The 23,405-nt window shown below is 39.9% G+C and overlaps 2 protein-coding genes across 2 annotated transcripts; both read right to left on the bottom strand.

Moving 5' to 3' along the window:
* Window positions 1–212: 212 nt before the first annotated feature.
* stk33 (serine/threonine kinase 33) lies at window positions 213–16,893 on the bottom strand. Its single transcript, XM_056412851.1, has 14 exons — window positions 16,853–16,893; window positions 11,829–11,945; window positions 11,180–11,293; window positions 10,918–11,022; window positions 10,591–10,729; window positions 6,048–6,133; window positions 5,381–5,468; window positions 4,231–4,306; window positions 4,021–4,133; window positions 3,754–3,839; window positions 3,595–3,667; window positions 2,887–3,044; window positions 2,546–2,629; window positions 213–2,200 (listed from the first exon to the last, which is right to left on the bottom strand). Exons 2-14 carry the CDS (start codon window positions 11,943–11,945, stop codon window positions 2,033–2,035), a joined length of 1,407 nt encoding a protein of 468 aa, XP_056268826.1. The 5' UTR covers window positions 16,853–16,893; the 3' UTR covers window positions 213–2,032.
* A 1,341-nt stretch (window positions 16,894–18,234) lies between these two features.
* Window positions 18,235–19,764, bottom strand: rerglb (RERG/RAS-like b). Its single transcript, XM_056412719.1, is given in 4 exon segments — window positions 18,235–18,394; window positions 18,396–18,432; window positions 19,080–19,209; window positions 19,711–19,764. Coding segments are annotated over 4 exon segments (381 nt in total).
* Between the last annotated feature and the right edge of the window lie 3,641 nt (window positions 19,765–23,405).

Here is a 23,405-nt window from a genome sequence, read left to right as displayed (position 1 = left end):
CACAAGACAATGAGGAACATATGCTGAAATCCCATTCCCACAAAGTTGCCATACAGACGGTTGTCTAAGCAGACCTCCATGTGGTAATCTAAAGAGAAAAGATGTTTGATGGAAACAGACAAATCATTGTTGTGTTTTTTTATTTTTTTATTTATCAAATGATCTACCAACTTAATCACATTTTGTGAACAAGAGAGAACTCACAAATAGTGATGTCTTAACCATTTATTTAGTTTGAACGGACCATGAAGACATCACCATACACCATATCCATTAGCGACAAGTTACATGACATCACAGTATTAACGGGCAGTGTCTCATGCAATCAATTCTAATTACTCATCTTCATGCACAAAACTAGGTAGTACGCTTTAGGGATAGCACTCTCCTGTCAGATTAACTCCAGGAAATGAATTCAGACACTTACTACAGCTCCATCTGCTGTTTACACCAGTCTGAGTAAACCAAAGGCAGACAGTATGTCAATAATGTTGAAGATTGTTGCAGTCTTTTGGCAAGCAGCATGAATCAAAGATAATTCATGTCATGTGTGAATTCTCATTGTCTGTTTTATTCTAAAAACATCTGACAAAAGACAGTGAAAAACTGCTCGCTATGTTAATAACTATCACCCGAGATCAGTTTGTCCACCTGGAACAAATGTGGTAACTAACAAACTGTGTCCACACTTTTAAGACAATTACCTGCATCGTAGAAATACACCTTGAAAACGGTTTTAACGAATGCACACGACATCGGCACGCTAAAGCACAGAGCCTGCGCATGAACACAGAAGCTCCATTGTTGGAACTCATTCACTTCAAGATGCAAATGGGTGGATTTGAAATTCAGCCTCTGTGTGTTATGCTTGACTACTTTAATGTTGTATCTATGCTGGGGATTATTCTCTCTCCAGTGGAAAAACCTGTGCTTGAATGGCAGTGCCCTCAAAGTAGCTCCTACTGCTTTCAATGGCCTCCAAACGAGATTAGACCCGTGGCTGCTCTCAGTCCCAATCCTCTGCATTCATACGGAGCGTAACCAGCCTGTGTGACGGGTTTTCTGTTTTGACACTGAGTGGATGCAGTCACTGCATATAGGGCGTTTTGGAATTGAGAGGTCACTTTGGCGTTGAAATGATTTCCAATGAAATGTCCTGTGCTCTTTAGGAGTATTCTCTGCAATTTAACACATTCAATTATAAAACAATAACACGTATGTTGTTATGGAAAATGAAATATGTTTAAAAATAAATAATGAAATTCTGCAACAGTTCTGTGTTTTTTTATATTTGGCACATTTTAAGTATATATAGTAATACACTCGTACACACTTGTAATCACACGTGTCTGACAAATGCTAATTTGTGTGAATCAATTTGTACATTTCATTTGACAAAAATGTCTGTTTAGATGTTGAAACTATTATACCAGATTATTGCATGCCTCCAGCAAATAATTAGTTGTTCCCAGTGTAATAAATGAACATTTACCTTTAACAAAAGAGATTTGCTCATTTCCTTATGGAATAGACGTTAACAGTGTCTTTAATAAAGAGGTGTCATGATTTGCTGCTGTATTTGGACTGGATGACATACAGTTGGCTGTGCAACTGTAAACATTAGTCCAACAGTTTGGCCCCATCTTCCCTTCGCCCTTCTCTTTGGCACGGCGCCCCACTGAGGCTGGACCCTCAGTAGCAGTGGTCTTGGACTTCTTGTACTATGTCACATCTGCATTAGAAGCCCATTTATTTGACACTGCTGTCAATACTTAGTCTCTGGTCTACACCAAATAGGTGACACCATTCACAGCTGTTTCATTCACATGCCTGCTAAATCACAGTATGACATTAAATAAACACAATTACAATCAATAAAGTGTACATCAAGTTACCCTTTTTTTTCCCAAGCAAAATAAAATGAGAATACAAGAGGGAACAACTCTTGTGTGCTCACTTTGATCTCACTAGTGTTCTCTAACTCGTTCTCAAGTGATATGACCTTGACCGTGATACCTGAAGGGGTATTTTCTTAGAGTTTGCGGGGGGCAGTCCTACTTTTACTGGAGATGGAAGGTCTCTGGTCGTCCACCTTACTGAGGTCGAAGGCTGGTTTCTGTCCTGTACTGACGTCCTTCTTGTCCTGAGGCCTGTGCTGCTTTGCACTCAGCTGGGTGGAGGATTTCTGCCTGGCATGAGCCTGCAGGGAGAAGATTCATATTCCACTTACATTACAAAATTAACTACCACATCCATTTTAAAACAGCTGCACCGAAGCACCTTCATTACCATTTGATAGGTAAATCTGGCACCATCTAGTGGTCATTGAATATGAAAAGCAGTTTGCTTGGCAATAAGAACGCAAAGGCAGTTCAATAAAAAAATAAGCATACCTTTGAAATTACAGACAATTTCAATTTAGTTTAAACCCTGTAAAATGAAACACTACAGGGTTTGTGAAGTGTGACAGTAAATTAACACCTATTAATTAAAGAAAAAATTTAAGTTGAACTGAAAAGGCCGAGTTGTATGAGGTTCAACAAACCTGTGTGGTGTGTTGAAGCGGTCCCGGGGTTTCAGGGCCATTTTTTTGCTTGTCCCGCTGAAGGACGCCACCACTCACTTTAGTCTGATTCCAAGATACAAGGAAAAGATGAGCGAATGATACCTGGATTCTATGACCATGGATATAGTAGCTTAGGGCTGACCAACAGTGTGGTCGGTAATTTTCAAGGAATTTTAGTTTTCAACCTGTCTCTTGAATAATATGATTCATAATTACCACTTCAATATTGACATGAATGATATCTACAAATCAGAAATTGAAAGCAGTAACTTTCTTAAAAAATTATTATGAATAACGGGCGAAAACTTTAACAGACATACCGGTTTGGAGGATGTGGAGGTTGTGTGGAAGCTTCTGCCTTCCTCAGCGAGTCTCCGGCATAGTCCGTCTGTTTCTGTTGAAGCTACCCCGGGGAGCGGGGATGGGTCCAGTGTGCCATCAAAAGAGGAGAGGGACAAGTCCTCCAGATCCTGTGTTCCTATTGTGGACCATTTCAATAACATCAACATCAAGTAACCTCTCGTGTATTCGGTTTGTTTCTTTCTCATCCGTCCCTCCTCTACCTCTCTGTAATATGTAAACATGAGGCATTTGATGATCATACAGTGGAGAGGACTGAGGAACAACCAGTTACTGAGAGTAGATGTGACTAAAATTTGACCTTTTTTGGTAACTTTGCCATCTCTAATTTTACTGGGTATTACACAGCCATCCCATGTATCATCTTATTTCTGATTGGTTGGTTGTAATCTGTTGAAGTTATATCTCAGGACATGTAAAACACACTATTGCAGTTTAGCAGGTTAAAAATCACAACACTTCATGCTACATTACCAGTAAGGTTAAACAGACCACAAACAACTAATAATGATATAATACAAATTTACTGAAAATGTAATCTGCTCCACTTCATCCATTATATTCATACTGTATTCCAGAATATCTTGTATATTATTACTTGATTATTCAAGCTATCATGACCTGGATTTAGTTATTTGAGTCAAGTTAAATCTTAATAATTGTCTTACTCTCGTTCAGTTCCAGGTGGTTGCGCATCATCTCCAGCACATTGGACGGCATCGCGGGCATATTAGTGTCACCCTGTTGGACAAAGCACCCCATAAGAGCCCCTCCTGTGACTCATTTAGTGAATGTTATGAACGCAGCTGGAACAATCGTTGCCTTACTGTAATCCAGGGGTTTTCTAATAGCTGATTAGCGGACATGCGGTAGGCAGGGTCCGCCTTTAGAAGGCAAGCCAAAATATTTTTTGCTGTTGAGACAGAATCAAGCCAATCGGTGAGCTTGTCAGATACCATGTCAACCGTAAAACTACATTACAACATCCGGGACTACATGTCAGTGAAAAAAATTAATTCCTTCACTCGATTTCACACAAAAAATCTCTTTTTTTGCAAGATTACATTTATAATTCATTTATTATTAAGCATCACCTGCATCACTGACTGTGGCCCAGATGGGTTGAATGAATCGGACTCCTCTTTTCATAATCTCCTCAAGTAGGTTTGTCTTTGTTTTGGACACAAACGGAGACTTCCCACACAGCCTATAAGGACACACAGCTCATACACATGTATTCACAGTATGTAGGCATGTATGTATACACATATACATTCATATATAGTATATGTGTGTCTACTTACAAAATGTACATAACGACTCCTATGCTCCACACATCACACCACTGGCTGTAACAACGGCCACTCATCACTTCAGGTGCTGAAATGTACACGCATACACAAATGTTTGCCTTTTTTTCTCTAAGATATGGAAATAAAGGGGCTCAAAACCACAAGTTAAAACAGTTTATGACCACTATTTTGATTCCCATATTATAAGTACCATGTTTATCAGCATACTAACAACGACACTCTCGCACACCACAAGCACAGGATGTGATGGGGTTGCATAGCTGGTGGCAGTAATGAGCAGCAAAAAGTAGCAATGCACCAATAAAAGGGGAAGAGAAAAGGTGGATGCAGGTTTCACAGAAGTTAAAAATGTTTTGCCGGTGGGTCGTAATTAAGATATGCAACAACCGTTCAGCATGCAAAATAAAAAAAATATCAGTCTGTTTTTTTCCTTGAGGCCTAACCAATGTGTTGAATGCTTTTCTATCCTAAAATATTCACAAAGCCAGTTATTATTTTTTACTTTGAGCACTGCGATAGTGTCACACCTGCACAAGATGTAGTCACGAAACCTTACAAGTGTGTATTTGAGATTTAAATGAAGGTAGAGATGGGGGTGGTTAGAGCGAGGGCACCGAGAGTACGGGGGTTGGAAGTGGGCAAGGGGCCATTTGTCCCCCACTCCAATTCATGCCCCATGTCCTTTCTGATATTGCGGATGATTACTGCCTTTTCCTGCACATTGTGAATGTTGTGTTGTCTGTGAGTGGAATAGCATTCAACCAAGTGATGTCATATTGTCGCTTGCATGCACTCCATATTTGTAGTACTCTTCCATCGGCATTAATGTGGGCTTGCTGATAGAGCACACGGTGCAAATAAAACAGGGACCTGCTCAGAAAAACAACATTGCTCCATCGCACCACTACTGGTAGAACAGCAGGGTACCTTTACACATAGATATTAAATATACCTGATACCTAGAATTACACTAACTAAAAACACTTTGTATGAAATATTAAAATGTCCAACTTTGGCACCTCTTATTGTTAGAATAAAAAAGATACCGTGGCAGATGTCAAAAATGTAACACCACTATTTAAAACGTAGAGATCGATCCCTGTGTACTACTCGCATGTTGAAGGAGATATAGGTGCCATACCCATATAGATAAGAGTCCCACAGGTCTCCGTCATTGTGTTCTCAATCCCTAGACCACTTGTCTTCAACGATAATCCAAAGTCTGTCACCTAGGTAAAGAAAAGCACTTCAGAAAAAGGTGATACAAATAAACATGATTTAGATCTGCTGACAGAACTTATGTTAAAAGGTGCTTTTGTCAGAAGAAGACAAGGCTGCAGCTTGAGCATCTATGACGAGTTACATGAATAGCAACAGAGCTCTTAAAGCTGTACAAAACCACATATTTGCGAGGGTTTATCACATGATTACAAAAGCCAAAAGAAATCCAGAAGAGAGGACTAACGCATGTGGAATTAACGGAATTCATGGTGTGACACGACGAAGAGAAACACAGAGACAGGGATGTGGATGTATACTGTGGTCAAGCTTGTTTTAGCTTGCACATCAGGTATCTGCTTTTGCTCATTGACTGTGCACACAACATACTGTGCCCAGCTGATAAAGATACAGTTGAGTCTCTTTGTAAAGGTATACTATAAAGGGAGACCAGAGGTCGTCAGTCATCACGAGGTACTATTTAAAGCCTTTGGTAAAAACAATAGTGTCCATCAGAGGTTTATGCTCAGTCCGACAGAATGGATAAGAAGGAGTCATGGAAAGTTTCACAGTTCGAGTCTCCATCTTACCTTGATATTAATTATGCCACCATCATCCTCACTGAGAGCATTCTTCACAAGAATGTTCTCAAGTTTCAAGTCCCGATGCACTATGTCTGTAAAATGGGAGGACAGAAGGTTTTATAAAGACAATGGTCTTGAATACAGTTTTGACATGGACATATGGGACAATGAGTTGTCGGTATCAATATTCATATCAATATTCTTATAAGAACAATGGATCCACAGGGGTTGCTCATGGGGATGTAACCACTGAGAAGTGTCACACAACTCTGCAGCGTTCACTGTCCCTGTGCTGCTGGTGTTATCAATTAAACCAAAAAGATTCATTGATATGACAACCATAGCTCTGAAGAAAAAATAAATAAAATCTGTGATCAGAGGGCAATATGATTTGCTAATGTCAGTCCCCAGAATAAACAGTGTTTTGCACACATGGTCACAGTGGTGGGTTCACGTTGCTCACAGGAGGCCATGCTGAACGGCCTCGTTAACAAAACGTGGTGGACTGAGAGAAGGCAGGAGGAGAAATACAATTTGCCCTGGGCAGTCCTTTCCACTGCACTGTTTGAAGCAACCAATTATAAAACGCAACAGTGTTGATGGGGTGTGAAAGGTATGGTCGACCAACTGGTGTGCACAAAACAAACACCTGAAAATGCTCTTTTTTTCCCCTTCATCCATTTAAGATACGTTTTGTTCAATGTTTTTTCGCCTGCTTGCTAACAGCTGAACTCTCGATTTTATAATCACAAATGTATGTATTTAAAAAAGTATATATATTGTAATGTTACAATAACCCATTCTAAAAATACTCTAGTTCTGCATATATTTTTGTTATCTAATAAAATACTGTTGTAGTTGTAGTTGTACCAAGTAAATCTTCCCTTACTCACTGAAATCATAAACAATTATATTTGCAGTGTAGTTACATGAACATGCAATGTACCATGAGGCCAGGATGTGCCAGCATTAAAGTGAAACTCACGGTCAATCCAAAGTAAAGCTCCAAACAGCTGGATTTGATCTCATCCGAGAAAAAGCTACAACATGAAGCGTCATGATATTTGACAACAAATGTTTTGGCTCCCAAGTTTATATACCAGTTATTTATCATTAGAATTATTAGTTTCCATAGAGGTGAGGGAAACCAGCACAGAGGGACTTTTCATGTAAAAACACCTATTATTCAATATTGCTTCCTGGCCTAGCCTCATGTAACGATGCATCATTACCAAGCAATGGCCTAAATTACCACTAACCACAGATTTGACAAAGAACGAGAATAAGTATTTTGAAAGAATTATAATAACTCTTTTATAATGACAGAAAACCCATGTTAGCAAGATGTTGGGATCTGGGAGAAGCGGGTTTGGTTATTAGCAGGTATGAACTCTTTATTGATAGAATAAAGGTATTCATATCTATAGAATTATTAACATATATTAATAACTAGAATGGGCACTCGGTAGAGCGCATACCTTCGCATATCACAAGATTGGGCATTGAATTATGAACATTTTGGCATTAGTTGCATGCCAATTGGACAAAAATGTATCGTGCTATGGTTAAAAAAGAGTTTGACCTTTCCATGACCTTGACCTTGACCTTTGACCCGATTTATCCCAAAATCTAATCAAATGGTCCCCGGATAATAACCAATCATCCCACCAAATTTCATGCGATTCAAGAACATTTTGACCTGTTCATGACCTTTGACCTTGACCTTTGACCCGATCGATCCCAAAATCTAGTCAACTGGTCCCCGGATAATAAACAATCATCCCACCAAATTTCATGCGATTCGGTTCAATACTTTTTGAGTTCTGCGAAAGATTTTGACCTGTTCATGACCTTTGACCTTTGACCCGATCGATCCCAAAATCTAATCAACTGGTCCCCAGATAATGAACAATCATCCCACCAAATTTCATGCGATTCGGTTCAATACTTTTTGAGTTCTGCGAAAGATTTTGACCTGTTCATGACCTTTGACCTTTGACCCGATCGATCCCAAAATCTAATCAACTGGTCCCCAGATAATAAACAATCATCCCACCAAATTTCATGCGATTCGGTTCAATACTTTTTGAGTTCTGCGAAAGATTTTGACCTGTTCATGACCTTTGACCTTTGACCTTTGACCCGATCGATCCCAAAATCTAATCAACTGGTCCCCGGATAATAAACAATCATCCCACCAAATTTCATGCGATTCGGTTCAATACTTTTTGAGATTTGCGAATAACACGCATACAAATAAATAAATAAATAAATAAATAAATACACGGCGATCAAAACATAACCTTCCGGCATTTTCAATGCGAAGGTAATAACGGGGCACCACCCTGGGATCAGGTACCAATGACCAAAATGTGGATTAAGTCTCAAAATTGGTGTTCATTCAAAATGTAAATAGTGAAAGTACTCTTGCACTTTCAGAGTGAACATTGCAGGGCTCAATCCAAGCACTGACCATCACGACCAGCTATTATGACAACACATATGCACACAATATTTAACTGAAAATTGCACTTCTATAATCTTTAACAATACTTATTAAAAATCAATAATATTCTTAATCCAAAAACATATATTAAACAATTACAAGCATACTACCTAAAAGCACCAAGCAATTAGGTGAGGGGAATGTGTGTGTGTGTGTGTGTGTGTGTGTGTGTGTGTGTGTGTGTGTGTGTGTGTGTGTGTGTGTGTGTGTGTGTGTGTGTGTGTGTGTGTGTGTGTGTGTGTGTGTGTGTGTGTGTGTGTGAGAGCAGGTAGGTGGACTTAGTCACGTTTGTGATTACGCCACACAGACTCCACAATGGCGGATTAGAGAGGGAGAGAGAGCGTAGTCACGTAAAGTGGTTACGTCACGCGAGACTTATGCGGGGAATAAGACACACAATGGAGGCCGCGCTTACTAGATACTTGTGTATGAAATAAGCATAACAAGGTATGTGTGTGAGTGTGTGTATGTGGGTTAGTTTTAAAAGAAGAAGAAGCCAACAAGGCAGATCCTCACCACAGCAAGAAAGTACAGAGACTGTTATCTTCTAACACTTAACCCCACCTGGCGAACTCAGCTTCAGCAGCAGCACTGATCCTTTAACTAATAAAGTACAGTTTACCAACTTTACTCGAGGAGGCTGACCTCAACACAACAAAGCTCAGCAGCGTGGAACAAGACAATCACAGCAACAACAAGCGCAACAGTTATGTTACAGAGCACTGAACTGGATTCGGCTGCCCGTAAAATACACAATAGCACGTTAACAGTACGGTTCAACGTAAAACAAAACAAGGTAACAAACGCACTACGACCCATCTATCTCTGCCCAGACAAGAGCCTCTTGCTTAAGATTGAGCGTTTCTTGTTCGTCAAAATGTCCCACGTGGCAGCAGGGATTTGCTTCTTTGGACTTTTTAGGCAGAATTTCTCCCGCCTAGGACCGAGGACCAACCCCGTGCTGTGTTTGCCGGTTTAACGTCCGCTGATTCTCGTCTGGCGGCGGATCAGGGAATGTCGACTTGAAGAATCCGGGATCTACCTTCTGCAGGTTAAAGTCGGAGGAGCACTGGGCAAGTTATCCCTTTAGCCCTTCAGGATCTAAGTGTGTTGTTGGTTTGTTGTTCGACCAGCAAACCTGGGACTATTGCCTCAGGTTTTCTTTCTTTAAGACAAGAATGTTCTATCTCCTTTTAGTCGCATGGTTGGTGCAGAGTGATGGTACTGTATGTGCTGATGTGTATAATCTCAGTGATGTCACGGACCGGTGTTGTGAATTAAACCAAATCTCACGCTGATCGCCATTGATTACATTTATTAATTGTACTAGCTCTACAAATAAATTAAGTTTTCAAAAGCAAAAATGGTATTCCCAAAAGGAGTTGATGTGGATGAGGATACATACACAGTGTACATTCGCAAGTGTTTTGTCTGACGAGGATATTGAGCGGGCTCGGAGCCTTAGGAATCTGAGCTGCCGAGAGCAAACACCGACTGGTTGGGCCTTTGTTCAAATTGCCCTATGATGCCAACAGAAACAGAATCTGCTGCAATGAATATACGTGTAGGCAGTTTTTGTTGGATGCTGGTGCCTATGACAACCCCCAGAGTGCCCATGTGTGCGTCACTACGCATGAAAGTGTTACCAGTGTGTTGATCATATCCAATAGTGATCTTTAAAGGTCCATCTATGTCCCCAGAGTTGGAATATTCCTGAGAGCATTGCACCATGGGTAGCTTTATATCTGCTATGACTCCTTTTTCCTCCCATCATAGAGCTAGAGCCAGGGATCAAACTGCTGATCTTGCAGTTAGCGGATAACCCCCTCTACCTCCTCACAGCTGTATGAATATGAAGCAACTCAACAACAGCATTGTTTCAGTTGTCTTCTGGGGACAAGCTTCATGTCGAACAGTAAACACACACAGAAGTTGTCACATCTGCAAACACCTCAAGTTTTTGATGGTTGAAGTCCTCACTTGATCTTCAGCTTGTGATAAAAGGTAACACTATCAAAATGTCCATCTGTAGAATGACTTTACCTCTTTTGTGAAGGTAGACAACGGCGTCAGCTAAGCTACAGATGATATGCCTCGTCTCGTCCTCTGTAAGGAACTTTTTCCGCTGCAACAGCTGCTTCAGTTCCCCTCCAGCGCACAGCTCAGTAACTAAATAAGTCATCTAGATACAAGCAGAGAAAATGCATCTGAACATATACTTAATTTGGGCGCTTAGAAATAACAATCATGCAGACACCGTAAAAGATTAAGATATGTTATATCATATATTGCATGACATGCATCACATGTAACCCACCTTCTCAATTCGGCTTACTTTGAGATTGTTAGTAAAAGGTTAGCATTGCTCACCGTAGCCGTGTGATACACTTCCTGGAGATGTATTATATGAGCATGATTCACTTGTTTGAGAATGTTTATTTCATGGCCCATCATCTCCACTTTCGAACTTCCTGCCTGAAGTGACAGAAAGTGAGATCACAACTGATGGAGTTTCAGTCTGGTTTTGGACATTTGTTTTTTTTTCAAAACAATAAACTCTCTTAATAGTGCAACTTTTTAATCACAGTAAAAAAAAAAACAGGCCTCACAGAGGGATGCCAAATGCACTCACCTCTTGTCTTACAACCGTCTTAATAGCCCATTTTGTCTGTGTCTCAATATGGGTGGCTTCATAAACAACTCCAAAGCCACCTTGACCCAATTTCCTTCCAAATTCATAGATTTCCTACGGGTATAAGGAAGAGACCATTAATACATTAGTAATATACACCTGCTCACTGTCAGTCAGAGACAGCAGAGGATGTCCCTTGTGTTCAGACTTAGGATAAATTCTCTGTTTTGGATTACGAAAGCATTACGTCTTAACTCAAGACCTGAATTACAAAGTACATCCTAATTGCAAGCTCTTTTAAAATAAACGGAACATTTTCAAGTCTCTGGGGGTGCAGAATATAGTATTTCTAATCAAGTTACAAATGATTAAGTTGCTGCTGCAGTTCATTCAATCTCAGGTCTAATTAACTTGATCATTATCTGTGTGCATGCAAGGCTGAGCACTGGCTGCTTTAGGTTTCGGCAAAGGGAGCAGGCAAATTCCCCAAAGAAGGGGGGCTATACAGCCACAAGTGAAGTTTGATCCTCTTCTGGTGCAGATAAGAGTGTACCATAGAGGTCACCAGTGAGTCTGTGCGACTTCTTCTGTGGTGGCCTCGTAGCACAAACCGGACTGCAGTGGAATCATGTAACGAAGCTCGCCATACCCTCAGGTCAGCGTCATTCTCCAGGCGTATTAAAGGCACATTCCTCTCCAGTGTGTCCGTGCTGGTCAGCGTGGACACCATGTTAATGCCTAATCCACTCACAAAGACGTGTGGCATCTAGAGATGGAAGAAGAGGGCAGTCATTATCTCTCTGAAATGTCTGCTCAGACCATCGGATGAAAGGTTGTCCATAAAAAAGCATCAAAACGGTGTGTTTAACCCTTGTGTTGCCTTCGGGTCATTTTGACCCGATTCAATATTTAACCCTCCTGTCGCCTTCGGATCAATTTGACCCGATTCAATGTTTAATGTCGGTGTTCTTTCGGGAGTCAACAAACAAACATAAAGTACTTCACACTTAAACTTGGAAAACAATATTAATTCTAATAATTTTCTGGAGATTTTAATAGCTGGGGTCAAATTGACCTCAAGGGTAAAATATGTTAGTAAATATAAAGGTAACAGGAGGGTGAAACATTGAATTGGGTCAAATTGACCCGAAGGCAACACAAGGGTTAAACAATCCATATTTCTTTGACAACTCAATTAGTTAAAAATAAAGAAATAATATGTCCATGCATGCAGACATGTAGAGCGATTTCTTAAAATCTAGTGATTAAAGAACCAGTGAATATAGTGAATACTGTTGTGGTGCCCCAAATATGTCTATCATTTTAAATTATTTATTGATTAACAGTTATAATTAACATATTACTATTCTCACAAATATTCTATAAAACAAGCAATACAAGCTGGATTTACTACTATTGAAGACATTAAAAATAGCTCATGAAGTAAACTCAATAAATCTACACGAACAAGTGTACAGAATCTTTACTTACCCTCGTCTACCCGAGTTTTAAGCCCATATGAACTTTAAGCACGATTTACCCAGCTTGAGAAACAGTCTCTAAAGCTAAATTAAATGTAAAGCAATTATCAAGTGATGACTAGGAGCTAGGAAGTGGATCCACCACATGCACAGCAATTAATTATTAACAAGGAAGCGGTGTCTTTAACCTCTTCACTCTGATGCATTATTTTAGCCCTGACAGGGCTCTCATAACAGGCCCGTCTCTCCCATTATCTCCTGTCTATTTTCCAATCAAAACGATTGTGACAGCCTCTGGAAATTCCAATCACCTCAATCAAAGCTCATTTGTGGAAGACAGAGGCATGTGATGAGTGTATCACTGGGGATTTTAATTGACTGGAGGCGGGTCTTGCGTACCTCAGGTGTCACCAAGACAAAAGTGTCTGGTCCTTAGCCCCAGTTCCAAGATGCAAAGGAAATTGGATGTCAGGGGAAGAAGTCCGATCTTGAAAAGGTTTTGAATTGCTTTAAGCTTGGGGTTGTCTATCTCCAATTCCTGGATCTGTGTTTCTAACTATACAGAACAAACTACATATCAAAACACAAAATATATTACCCTATGTTACTTGTTTTTTAACTTAATGACTTAAAATGTGTATACTGCATGTATCACCAGAACACTAACGCAGGACTTCAAGGGCTGGGGGAAGAAAACTAACCCGGCAAAGGTCAATCAGAATTGGCGTCCAAACCCACAAGTATGAAAAAATCTTAAAAATTGAAGATGCAACTGAAAAAAGCTACCAGATATTTGTTCACGCATTCGTAAGGAATTTCACCAAGAGGGCAGACATCAGGAGGTTTCTGCTACTCCTCCCAAATCCCAGCCGTCTCAATGAAGCTGAGCCAAACAACACTCAGCTAATGTAGTGACAATGACAAGATCCTGTCCCAGCTCATAACTTGGCCAATTTGTCTTTGTTGCAAGACCAAATAGCTGGAAAGAAACATGCTCAGCGGTGGCTGGTTAGTATTGTGCCCCTGTGCCACCTAAATATTCTCCATTAAACCTAAATAATCATACCAGGCACCTGGTACATCACTAGTACTAACGTACAATTTCAAAAACATCCTTGAAAGACAAAGTCTAGATGGCTTATTGTCCTTTGTGTTCACTTGATTAAGTTATAGTATTCTGTGCATGGATCTTTCTTTACCTCCCTACATGTGGGATTAACCCAAGAATGAAAACATAATAATGAACTATGTCAAGTAATGATTAAATAATGGTATAGACAGCACAACTTAACGTCAAAAAGTAATGGTCTTTGTTCATAAACATCAGACACAGCCCAACCCAAAGGAAACAATGGCTGTGGTTCACCTTTTACATCGAGTTTGCCTCATCTCTAGTTTCAACAGGAAGTAATTAGAGCCGGCGGTTCATCACAAGTCAAGCCCATACTTGCCTCATCTCTCCATCATTCTGTCAGACAGCAATTTGTGTTTATTTACACGACTGAGTACTGAGTGAACAGATATATGTGGTGCCTAATGACTGGGAGTGCGGGGGGATACCGTCTAGGAACGTAGCGTACAAAATCAATGTCACTTTGGAACAAAGAGAGCACGGGCATATAATGGATGACTCTGATCTCGTGTAACTTTTCTTCCCTTAAACCTGCTCGTCCTTTATTAACTCAAGGTAATATGTATTTACTCTTTCTCCCACCCTTAATTACAATAAGTCCCCTACTAACTCAGAGAGGCTGCGGTGTTCTTTTCATCCAGCACTGTAAGACCAACAGAACTAACACCATCCTGACATTGTTGTACAGCAGTACAGAAAAACTGCTGCTCGTCAACCGGCTGTGAGGGCCGTCGCGAGAAGGACGGGGTACCTAAAGGTAGCACGACACAAGTGATGCTGATGATGCAGAAAGTATGTGTTGATTCATCAATGAGTTCATTGAGATGAAATAAATCAATGATGTTCTGCCCTGTTTGGACATCTCGTTTCATGAACGGCTTTTCCCATCTGCAATAAGGTCACTGAAGTCTTTGTGACATGTGCTTAAATATCCACCTTGTTCGGCCGATCCAGTAAAACTGTAATTATAATTGTGTGATATGTCTGTCAATGTATGACGTCTGTCTTTGTGCAATGCTTCATATATTGTGGAGTGAGTCGTGTCACCACTTTGTACCAAAAACATATTCCACTGACTTTAGTCATGTGCTCATTTAAGTGAAGTGCCTGTTGATAAATCCATCTCGGAAATGTAATAACAATTAATTACTAATTGTAATAATAATTAATACCTAATTGTTTCAGCTTTAAAATAAGAGGATGTTCACTGCTTGGCAAGAACAACAGTCCAGTCAATCAAAATTGTGCAAACAAGATTGAACAAGAATAAGATAGACATGTATCACTTTTATTCCTGACACTTTAGAGACTAAACGTTTAATTGGTTAGTCATAAAAACAATTGATGCAATAATCAATGATTGAAATAATCATTATTTGCAGCCCTAATGACATTTAAAAGTGTCATTTGCCAGTAGAATAACTACAGCTTATCACAAATCAGCAGTGGTTTCTCCCAGAAAGAAATGGCGTATAGTATGCTGCTGAAACCACGATGTCACAACGGTTATCACTTTCAGTCTCAACCAGACCATCAAGATAATGCTAATTTCAATTATTGTACAGCGCCTTTGATTTCTTTAATGGAATAAATAGCAGAATAAATTAGGCTTAAGCAGCATCTAATGACGGTGCCTCAGGCTGTAACAAGCAGCCGCTAAAATACAGCCTGAAAATCAAACAAAAACAGAATCTTACTTACTGCAATTAAAATGTACACTGCTATCCGTTTTGCTTGAGCCCAAATATTACATTTTTCTCATGTGAAACTTAATCATTTATTGACAGCTTGGCTTTGATGACAAATGATAAACTTCACAGTCCTAATGAAGCGTGGAATTACATTACCTGATGAGGCAAGAAATTGCATGTTTAGAATGCAAATATAGAGCCCATCTACTTCACTAAATTATGAGGTGACTCATAATATTATGCAGATAGATTATCAAGGCTTGTGGTCTAAATGTAATATACCAAGAACCTTTCAACCTTAAGCCATTAAAGCATACAACACTTACCGAAGAGGTGTGAACAATATATAATAGACAGCTGATGGACTACAGGGCGAGCAAAAAAGAGCTTTTTTTAAATTGCTATTCCTACAAACAGGTAATGCATGTTGCTGCTGCAAGAGTTCCCTCTGTCTCTAAGTCTACTGGAAGGAAAACATGCTTTGCCAAAAGGGAGTAAAAGATCAAATTCTGCCATTTGCTCAGAGCACTCCACATGTTGCTCGGAGATAAGGGCCAACGAATTCAAATTTCCTCATTGGTTTAATCCTGGTTAAAGCTAATCTCTGCTCTTGCTGGGCTCAGCCTTGGGAAGCTATGAGGGCAGACATGTAGAGAAATGTAGGCCAGAGCAAAAACAAGAACAAATCAAATGCACTTCAATGACAACCCGGAGAGAACTCATTCACTTCAGAACACACAGATGTTCGGCCTTCGGGTATCAACCAGTCATTGTCCAGCGGGGGTGACGCGCTTCACTAAAAACGTGTTCAGTTACCGAGGACAACAGATGCACGACGACATACTCTTTACCACTGGATAATAATGAGTTTCTTAGTAACTACTCTGGTTAGTTATCCTAACGTTGTATAAATCGGTGAGGGTTTTCCGCGCTCTGAAATACTCCAAATGGAGACATCTTCGCTGTCTACGTTGATTCTCTAGCGGTTAAGTACGGAAGAGCCTTCGTGACCTCACTCAGGGCTCCCTCCCCCTCGCGACGCTAACCGGGGTACCGCTCCCTAACTAACGGGGTATTAGTGGACATTAACAGAGAGGGGCAATTAATGTAGCGTTACGGATACTCTTCCACGGGCCATCTTAACCTGGAGCATACAGTTAACATAGAGCATAATACGTTCACGGTGCTCTTCAAACATTATAGAGCCGGAAACTTTACGTCCCCCCCACCATGGCACGCGTTGTCATGACAACGAAACATGAAGTTGCAAAAGCTGACGGGTTAGACCGTCTAAAAATGAAACACTCGTAACTTTACCTTAGTAGCAAAGTGAGAGCTCAATTGAGACGTTTGAACGAAGGAGTCTTACCTCTAAAGAAGGCAATGTCCGTGCAGCAGGTTGTTCTTCACCAAAACGTAAACTTTCTCAGTGAGCGACTACGGAAAGCGAAGAAGGTCAAACGTCCACTAATGAATGAACAGAGGTTATCCTCATTCAGGGGCTTGCAGCGCCCCTTGTGGCTCGTGCGTGTCGATCAATGTGAAGCAGACCAGACTTTGAGGAGGCGAACCGTAACCCCAACTGGGCTTCCACAGAATTTACAACGTGCACACTAAACATACATTCTCTTTTTTACCAATGGGGAACCAGTTTCCTCTGTGGTACCCTGGGTTTCTGTTGGTCTGTAGTCTCCATCTAGTGGAAGCACTTGGAGTGTTTCGTCTCAGTTGTTAGAGTCAGTGTTAATTCTTTACAATTAATTCTGGAACAATTCAACCACAATTATCTGTTCAGATAGAGATAACATTTGAGAGTCAAAACTTTGCGTATTTTGCGTTTCATCAACTCGCAAGATTACCAGATTGCATCATGAGTTACATGAACATATATTCCTATGAGTAAGGCCACTATGGGAGCAAACTTAAAGGAACTCCTTTCTGTTACTGTGTGCTGTGAGATAATTTACCAAGACATAGCTACTGTTGACGACAGACATTGGCCTTGGCCACTAAAATGTTCCTAATTGGGACACAACAATATACCTTGATGCTTACCTTATTTAAAATCATGGTCTAAGAGAAATAGTGTTCTGCCCTTCCAAGAAAAATATAGAATCACATTTATTGTAACATCATACCTATTGCACTGTTTATACCCACAATGTAAATGTTTTTGTAAATAATTACTCATTACTTACATCTTATTTTTTTAAATAGCTGCTTTAATGTTCTTGATTAACCTATTGAAAATAGTTTTACTGAGTTAGTGAAGCCCTGCTCTGTTTAGGTTAGAATTTAGCTGAATTCAGGCGGCCCGGATTCTAATCTTTGAATGGCATTTAACTGCATCCTAACCCTATTTTAATTAGGTCTGCTGGATGCAGCTTCCAGACTGTATCTACATTTAGACACAATGCATGTTGCATACTGTAGTAGAGCTACATATACCAACTGCAAAAGTATGTATTTGTGAGACTGCTTCTGATACAACTTCCTATGAAAGTTGTATCGTATTGTTGTAATGTATGTCTATGTTCTTTCACATATTGTATATGTCTCACTGTAAATTAAATTATTCTGAGGGGACAAAAATAAGGTTAAAAGTTGGAATTATGTATTATTGGTTTCAAAATTTGGGATGTCATTCAATTTCAGTAAAACTGGTACTTTGACATGCACATGTAGAATACGTTAATATCTTCGTTCAGCTGTCTGAAGTATCCAGACAAAGCGTATGTTTAGTGAAAGATGTTATGACCACTGATTTCCACCATCAGACAGACTTCCGCCTTTACCAGAGACATTATTGATGAGTTTGTCCATGGACTTGGAGCCACTGAATCGTCTGCGGTCTGCAAGGTACTTAAGGTTCTCCATCACATGATGAATCAGTTTTGTGAAGAAGTTAGATCTCAAAGTAGTTCTCGGCTGCAGATACTTCCTGGAAGCCTTTATGGTGAATTAGGTCTTAGCAATACAGTACTAAGGTGTCCTGTATGATATCCTTAAAACCATGACTATTATTTATTTCATCGTCACCTTCTATTCTTTTTTTTTTGGTTGACTTACATATCTTTGAAGGGATTAAAGCTGTGTTATTACATGGTGGTCAATTCTAGCTCATTTTCAGCAGTGTTTCTTATTTTTTATACGCATGTCCTTGATGTATACTATATGTGCCGACTGCTTTGATGAGACAGTATAAATGGAGTGTTTGGCGTTGGTTTTCACTTTGCATCAGCCGGAGAAACAAAAAAATTATACATTTATATTTATGATTATTTACCCAGTTAATTAACTTGGAGGAGCTCAAAGGTTCCACTATCAGTATGAATCCAAAATCAAAATGTCCTCAACCCAGTGATCATGGTTCATATTGATTATGTCTGTCTACAAACTCAAACTGTACCTCATACAGGGAAACTTCTGCTCATCCCAGTGCAGCGTGTTGGAATGCTATTCTTATTTTGCGTCATACCACGTTGATCCTCACCCTGACACACATTCATCTCAGGAATGGGACTCCTTAGCTCATCAAAGTAAATCCCTCAGCCCGGCCTCATTCCTAGCAGACTGGACGGTCACTCACCCCTCACAACTCCCTTTGATCTGCAGCAGCATGCTTGTGGCATGGAGGAGGGACAGTCGGTCATTGACGATGTGCACCGCCACAAATCCATCTGGCCGGTTCACATGCTCCCAAAGGATACACCTGCTACTTCCACTCTGACACAGCAAAGGTGAAGGCGGAGATCAAACGCAGGACATTGTTTATTAACTGATCTGACTACAGAAGCCATGAAAATATTTCAACATGAGGTACTTCTTTTCAAACCTACTGCCGAAAGCAGTGAAAAACATGGTAAAACAGTTGCTAAAGATAAACAAGGAGGGTGCCAAAAGAGAGTCAATTAGCTGCAGCACAGTATGGCAACCGAGTCCTAAGATGCTTTTATATGAGACTCTGGAGTTTTGCAGCCAATAAAAGTAAAAAACCTTGGTGGTAAAGAAAACCATGTGTGGCCCGAGTAAACATATTCTGCTGTTGTAGTCGCAACATAAACCTTTAAAGGCTGAGTGATTACTACAGCTATAGGCTGCGATTATGAAAAACCTGAATCCAAAACCTAAATCGGTCACATTTGGTTTATTATGTTACATAAGACAATAATAACAATTCATCACCTAAACTAATATAACATATCCTCTGGTGATTGAAGTTTCTGCCTGTGAACATGGATCAAATGTAACCAAGTTGAGCTGTCTGCCATCAATGGACATCCTTCACGGTATAATGCATCCACAAAGGAAGAATAAGACATATGTTTGCTATAAAAAGTAGGATATGCTATAATCAAGTGTTAACCGATTCACATTGACACAAGTGGAGAGTTCAACAGTGAATGCAAATGCACAAAGCTCTCCTATGAGGGGCAATGAACCCAGCATGGTGCCAGTTTAGTCAAACTATGCAACAATGATTACTTTAATCACTGTGGTGCATGATTACTCTTCGGGGGAAAACAAACCAATTAATTTAGAGCAGAAGTGAAGAAGTTTGAAATTTAAAACCCCTCTGCAAACTGTAATTATATTACAATCATCCAGCCTGCAAGATAAACACTTAGCGATGGTAAAATGTGCACATCACTGATTTCAAACACATCACACAGCCTGAGAACAAGGTTTTGTTGACTCACCTTAGATCAACGAACATAGCAAGCGTGAGGACAACAGAAACACATTGGGAAACACATGAGAGCAGCATATGATGTGTCTTTTACATTTATTTAAAGTGTGGTTTAATGAGTATATCTACATGTGTGTGCTGGAGGCATTCCTCTCCAATCACATGTTTAGTCAGGAATCTCACCAGAACAGCTGTGGAGATTATGAGAGTGCCAAAAAATCATATATTTGAAATGTAGCATTTGTTCAGAGACTTTATCAAAGATGTGCAGAGGACCTTATGTTTCAAAGTACAAATGATGCCATTATATGACACCATATATTCTATATCTGAGTATAAGATAAATAGAGTTTTGTGTAATTTTATTGTCATTAGATGTTGTGATGTGTTTTTGAAGATAGCACAATACTCACATGTATTACAACATACATAAGTGGAGTCCTTCCATATATTGAATGATGCTGGATATATTACATTACATTGGATATATTACATTACATTGTAGTCACTTTACATTTCAAAATGTTTGTTGCATCGCAGTCAAAGTTGAGTGCTTATTATTTGGCCAACATAACAAAGCCCACTAGATCCAGACGTGATCACAGCAATGTCTCATTTAAAGGTTGGAAATCATCCCGTTGACTTCAGCGAACAAATTCATGTCGAAATCACTTTGTTTCATGTAAATATGAACGAGTTAGTCAAGTCAATTTGATACATGTATCTTCGCAAGTGTGGTGCTTGGGAGTTACATTACTCTACAAATATTATACTGCCATTAGCATCTGTCCTGGTTGAACATGAACTCAACGTGTAACATGACACTTATTCTATAATGGGTAGTAATATCAGATAAATGAAATAAACATACACTTATCCAACGTTGGCACACTTTCTTGTAGTCTACACTTTACTCTCTACCATTGCATAATGTATACACTAATAGACTGTTTCACCTGTTTCAGAGCCAACTTGATATCAATCATGACGGTAAAAGTGAAAAATTAGCTGCTAAAACTCGGCCTCCTCGTTTTCGCTCTTCTATACGCTCTCGACACACTCTGCAAAACTGCACAGGCCAGTGTTTGAAAGAGCTGCTTCTCCGCCACACATCCCCCTGAGAGAACTGGGAACATGCAGAGTCTCTGACCCTTCTCCGCCAACAAGACACGTTTTGCAAGCGGGGAGACAGAAAGGTCGACCAACACACAGATGATACACACAGGTCTCAGGACACCTCACAGTTTAGGTGCTGTTTTGCAAAACAGCGTCAGTGTGTGTCATGAGGAGAATTCAAAGGCATCTCTTCTGTGTCTCCACAGCTTCATGGACATTTTACAGTGTAAAAAGAGAACACAGATCTAAATTAAGTCTGGTTTTCCTTGCTTTAATAAATAAAAGATCGATCATATTATATGATCAGTAAGTGGCAAAGGGCTCTTAGTATTCAGCACAACAAATTGATCAAACATGACTTTCCAAATAGATGCGAGCGCTTCATTTGAAGATCTCCACAAGAAAAACAGACGCTGCGAAACAAAAAGACCCCGAACTTTGATTTCACAGACTGCTTCACTGGTCAGCTCTGATTTGTATCTCAATACTTGTCTGTGTGCCCTTTTCTTTTGTTCATCAAAGGTCACAGAGGTATCACATCATAATCATATCAGTTCATGTTTGCAGAAGGTCACAATCCTTACACAAGAGATAACAAAGCAAGATGCCCCCTGAACAACAGTGTACATATTACACCATTGGCTTATTTTGTAGGCATTCTTTAAAAGAGAAACACAGACAAGAAGGAACGATTAGCAGTGTAACATCTGAAAAGATGCCATTTTATCCCTCAATAAACAATTAACCTTGTTAGGTCAAACTGCAACTTGGACCGTTTCTAGACTGAGGGGGTCCTCATATTTCAGTTTAACAGTAATACAACTCCAATAAAGCTTTCCTTTCTCCAGACATCAATGTATCTAATACGAAACATCCCTTCTTCTATTGTGTGACTAAATCTTAAACAGACTGGCAGATACTGAAATCCGGCAGAAAGGAATTTTGTGCCATTAAGAACACTTGTGAACTATTCAACCTTAAATTTGAGACACAATAACGATATTGTTTTACATGCAATGAAACATTTCCCACAAAACCTTTTTGTATGTGATGTGAGACCACAGGCAGCAATGTATCCCGAGTAAAAAGCCTCAGAGCCAGGCAGTGACTTGACATCATGTCTGCTCTGAAGACAGACTCCCTGTGAGCAGCATTTCTCCTTCTCTCATGTATTCCAGGAAATCTAACTCAAACAGCATTTTGAGAGCATCTTGCTTGCTGGATGTTTAATCAAATCTATACAGTTGCACAAAATTCTTTCAACATGATGACAAAGGTGTCTAAGGATCGAAAAATTCAGCAGGCAGAAAACAAAGAGAGGCAAGTGTCAAAAAGAGTGAAGATAGAAGATGTGGATTGCTGCTGTTGGCTTCGTAAACTTGCCAAAATCATATGTAATTCACAGTTTCCACCTACAGTGTGTTGTCACATGATGTGCAGTTGTGTCTGTTGAACGCTGTGGAGTCACTTTTCTTTGTCGACCAAACGACTAGAAACTGCAGTTTTTAGAAGAGGAGAGGCTACTACCCCTTAGGCTGGTTGCTTTCCCATCAAAGCTCTGCCACTCATGGTAGCTTGATAGATGTCTACGGTCTGAGTAACAATCATCGTTACAGTCTGATAGGAATGACTACCTTGAAGGCCATACTTGGGACAAAAAGTCCTCCAACTCTCCTCCTCCCACCTCCACCTCCCCAACATCTCTTGCTGCTATGACATCAGGCAGTAAAAAAAGTACATTAAGACATCTTAGGGAGGTGTAACACATAGAAACATGGAGCTACATGTGGATCCTCACATGCATGATTGATAGGTCCCGACCTTCGGTGGTCCTCACCAAGATGCCAACAATGGCTTCACAATCAAAGAAATTGTTGTTGAAAAGCTTTAACTCTTCAATAGTGTATGGCAGTCACAGGAATGTTAGACGTTAGAGTGAAGCGTCTGTCTGTATTAACTGGTGTTAGACGATAAAAGTTTTAAACGAGGCTTTTGCTGAGCTACATTTAGCTTGAGGTTTCATCCATACGTGTTTGTGGTAAAACTCAAACAGTTTTAACTGATCATCAAACTGTCACGTATGTTTGTCCTGCCTCATTTGAGTAATTGACATGAT

This window comes from Pseudoliparis swirei, chromosome 4 (genome assembly GCF_029220125.1).
Source record: "Pseudoliparis swirei isolate HS2019 ecotype Mariana Trench chromosome 4, NWPU_hadal_v1, whole genome shotgun sequence".
NCBI classification, from domain to species: domain Eukaryota; kingdom Metazoa; phylum Chordata; class Actinopteri; order Perciformes; family Liparidae; genus Pseudoliparis; species Pseudoliparis swirei.
The sequence above is the reverse complement of the archived record's forward strand: the minus strand, read 5'-3'. Positions and strand labels throughout refer to the sequence as shown.

What these genes read in the sequence shown, in the direction of transcription:
- stk33 (XM_056412851.1), bottom strand. Translation starts at nt 11,945, where the DNA reads ATGCCACACGTCTTTGTGAGTGGATTAGGCATTAACATGGTGTCCACG. An exon ending in AGAATGACGCTGACCTGAGG is followed by an intron (nt 11,294 to 11,828) that starts GTATGGCGAGCT and finishes TTATACCCGTAG; the next exon opens with GAAATCTATGAATTTGGAAG. An exon ending in AGACGGTTGTAAGACAAGAG is followed by an intron (nt 11,023 to 11,179) that starts GTGAGTGCATTT and finishes CTGTCACTTCAG; the next exon opens with GCAGGAAGTTCGAAAGTGGA.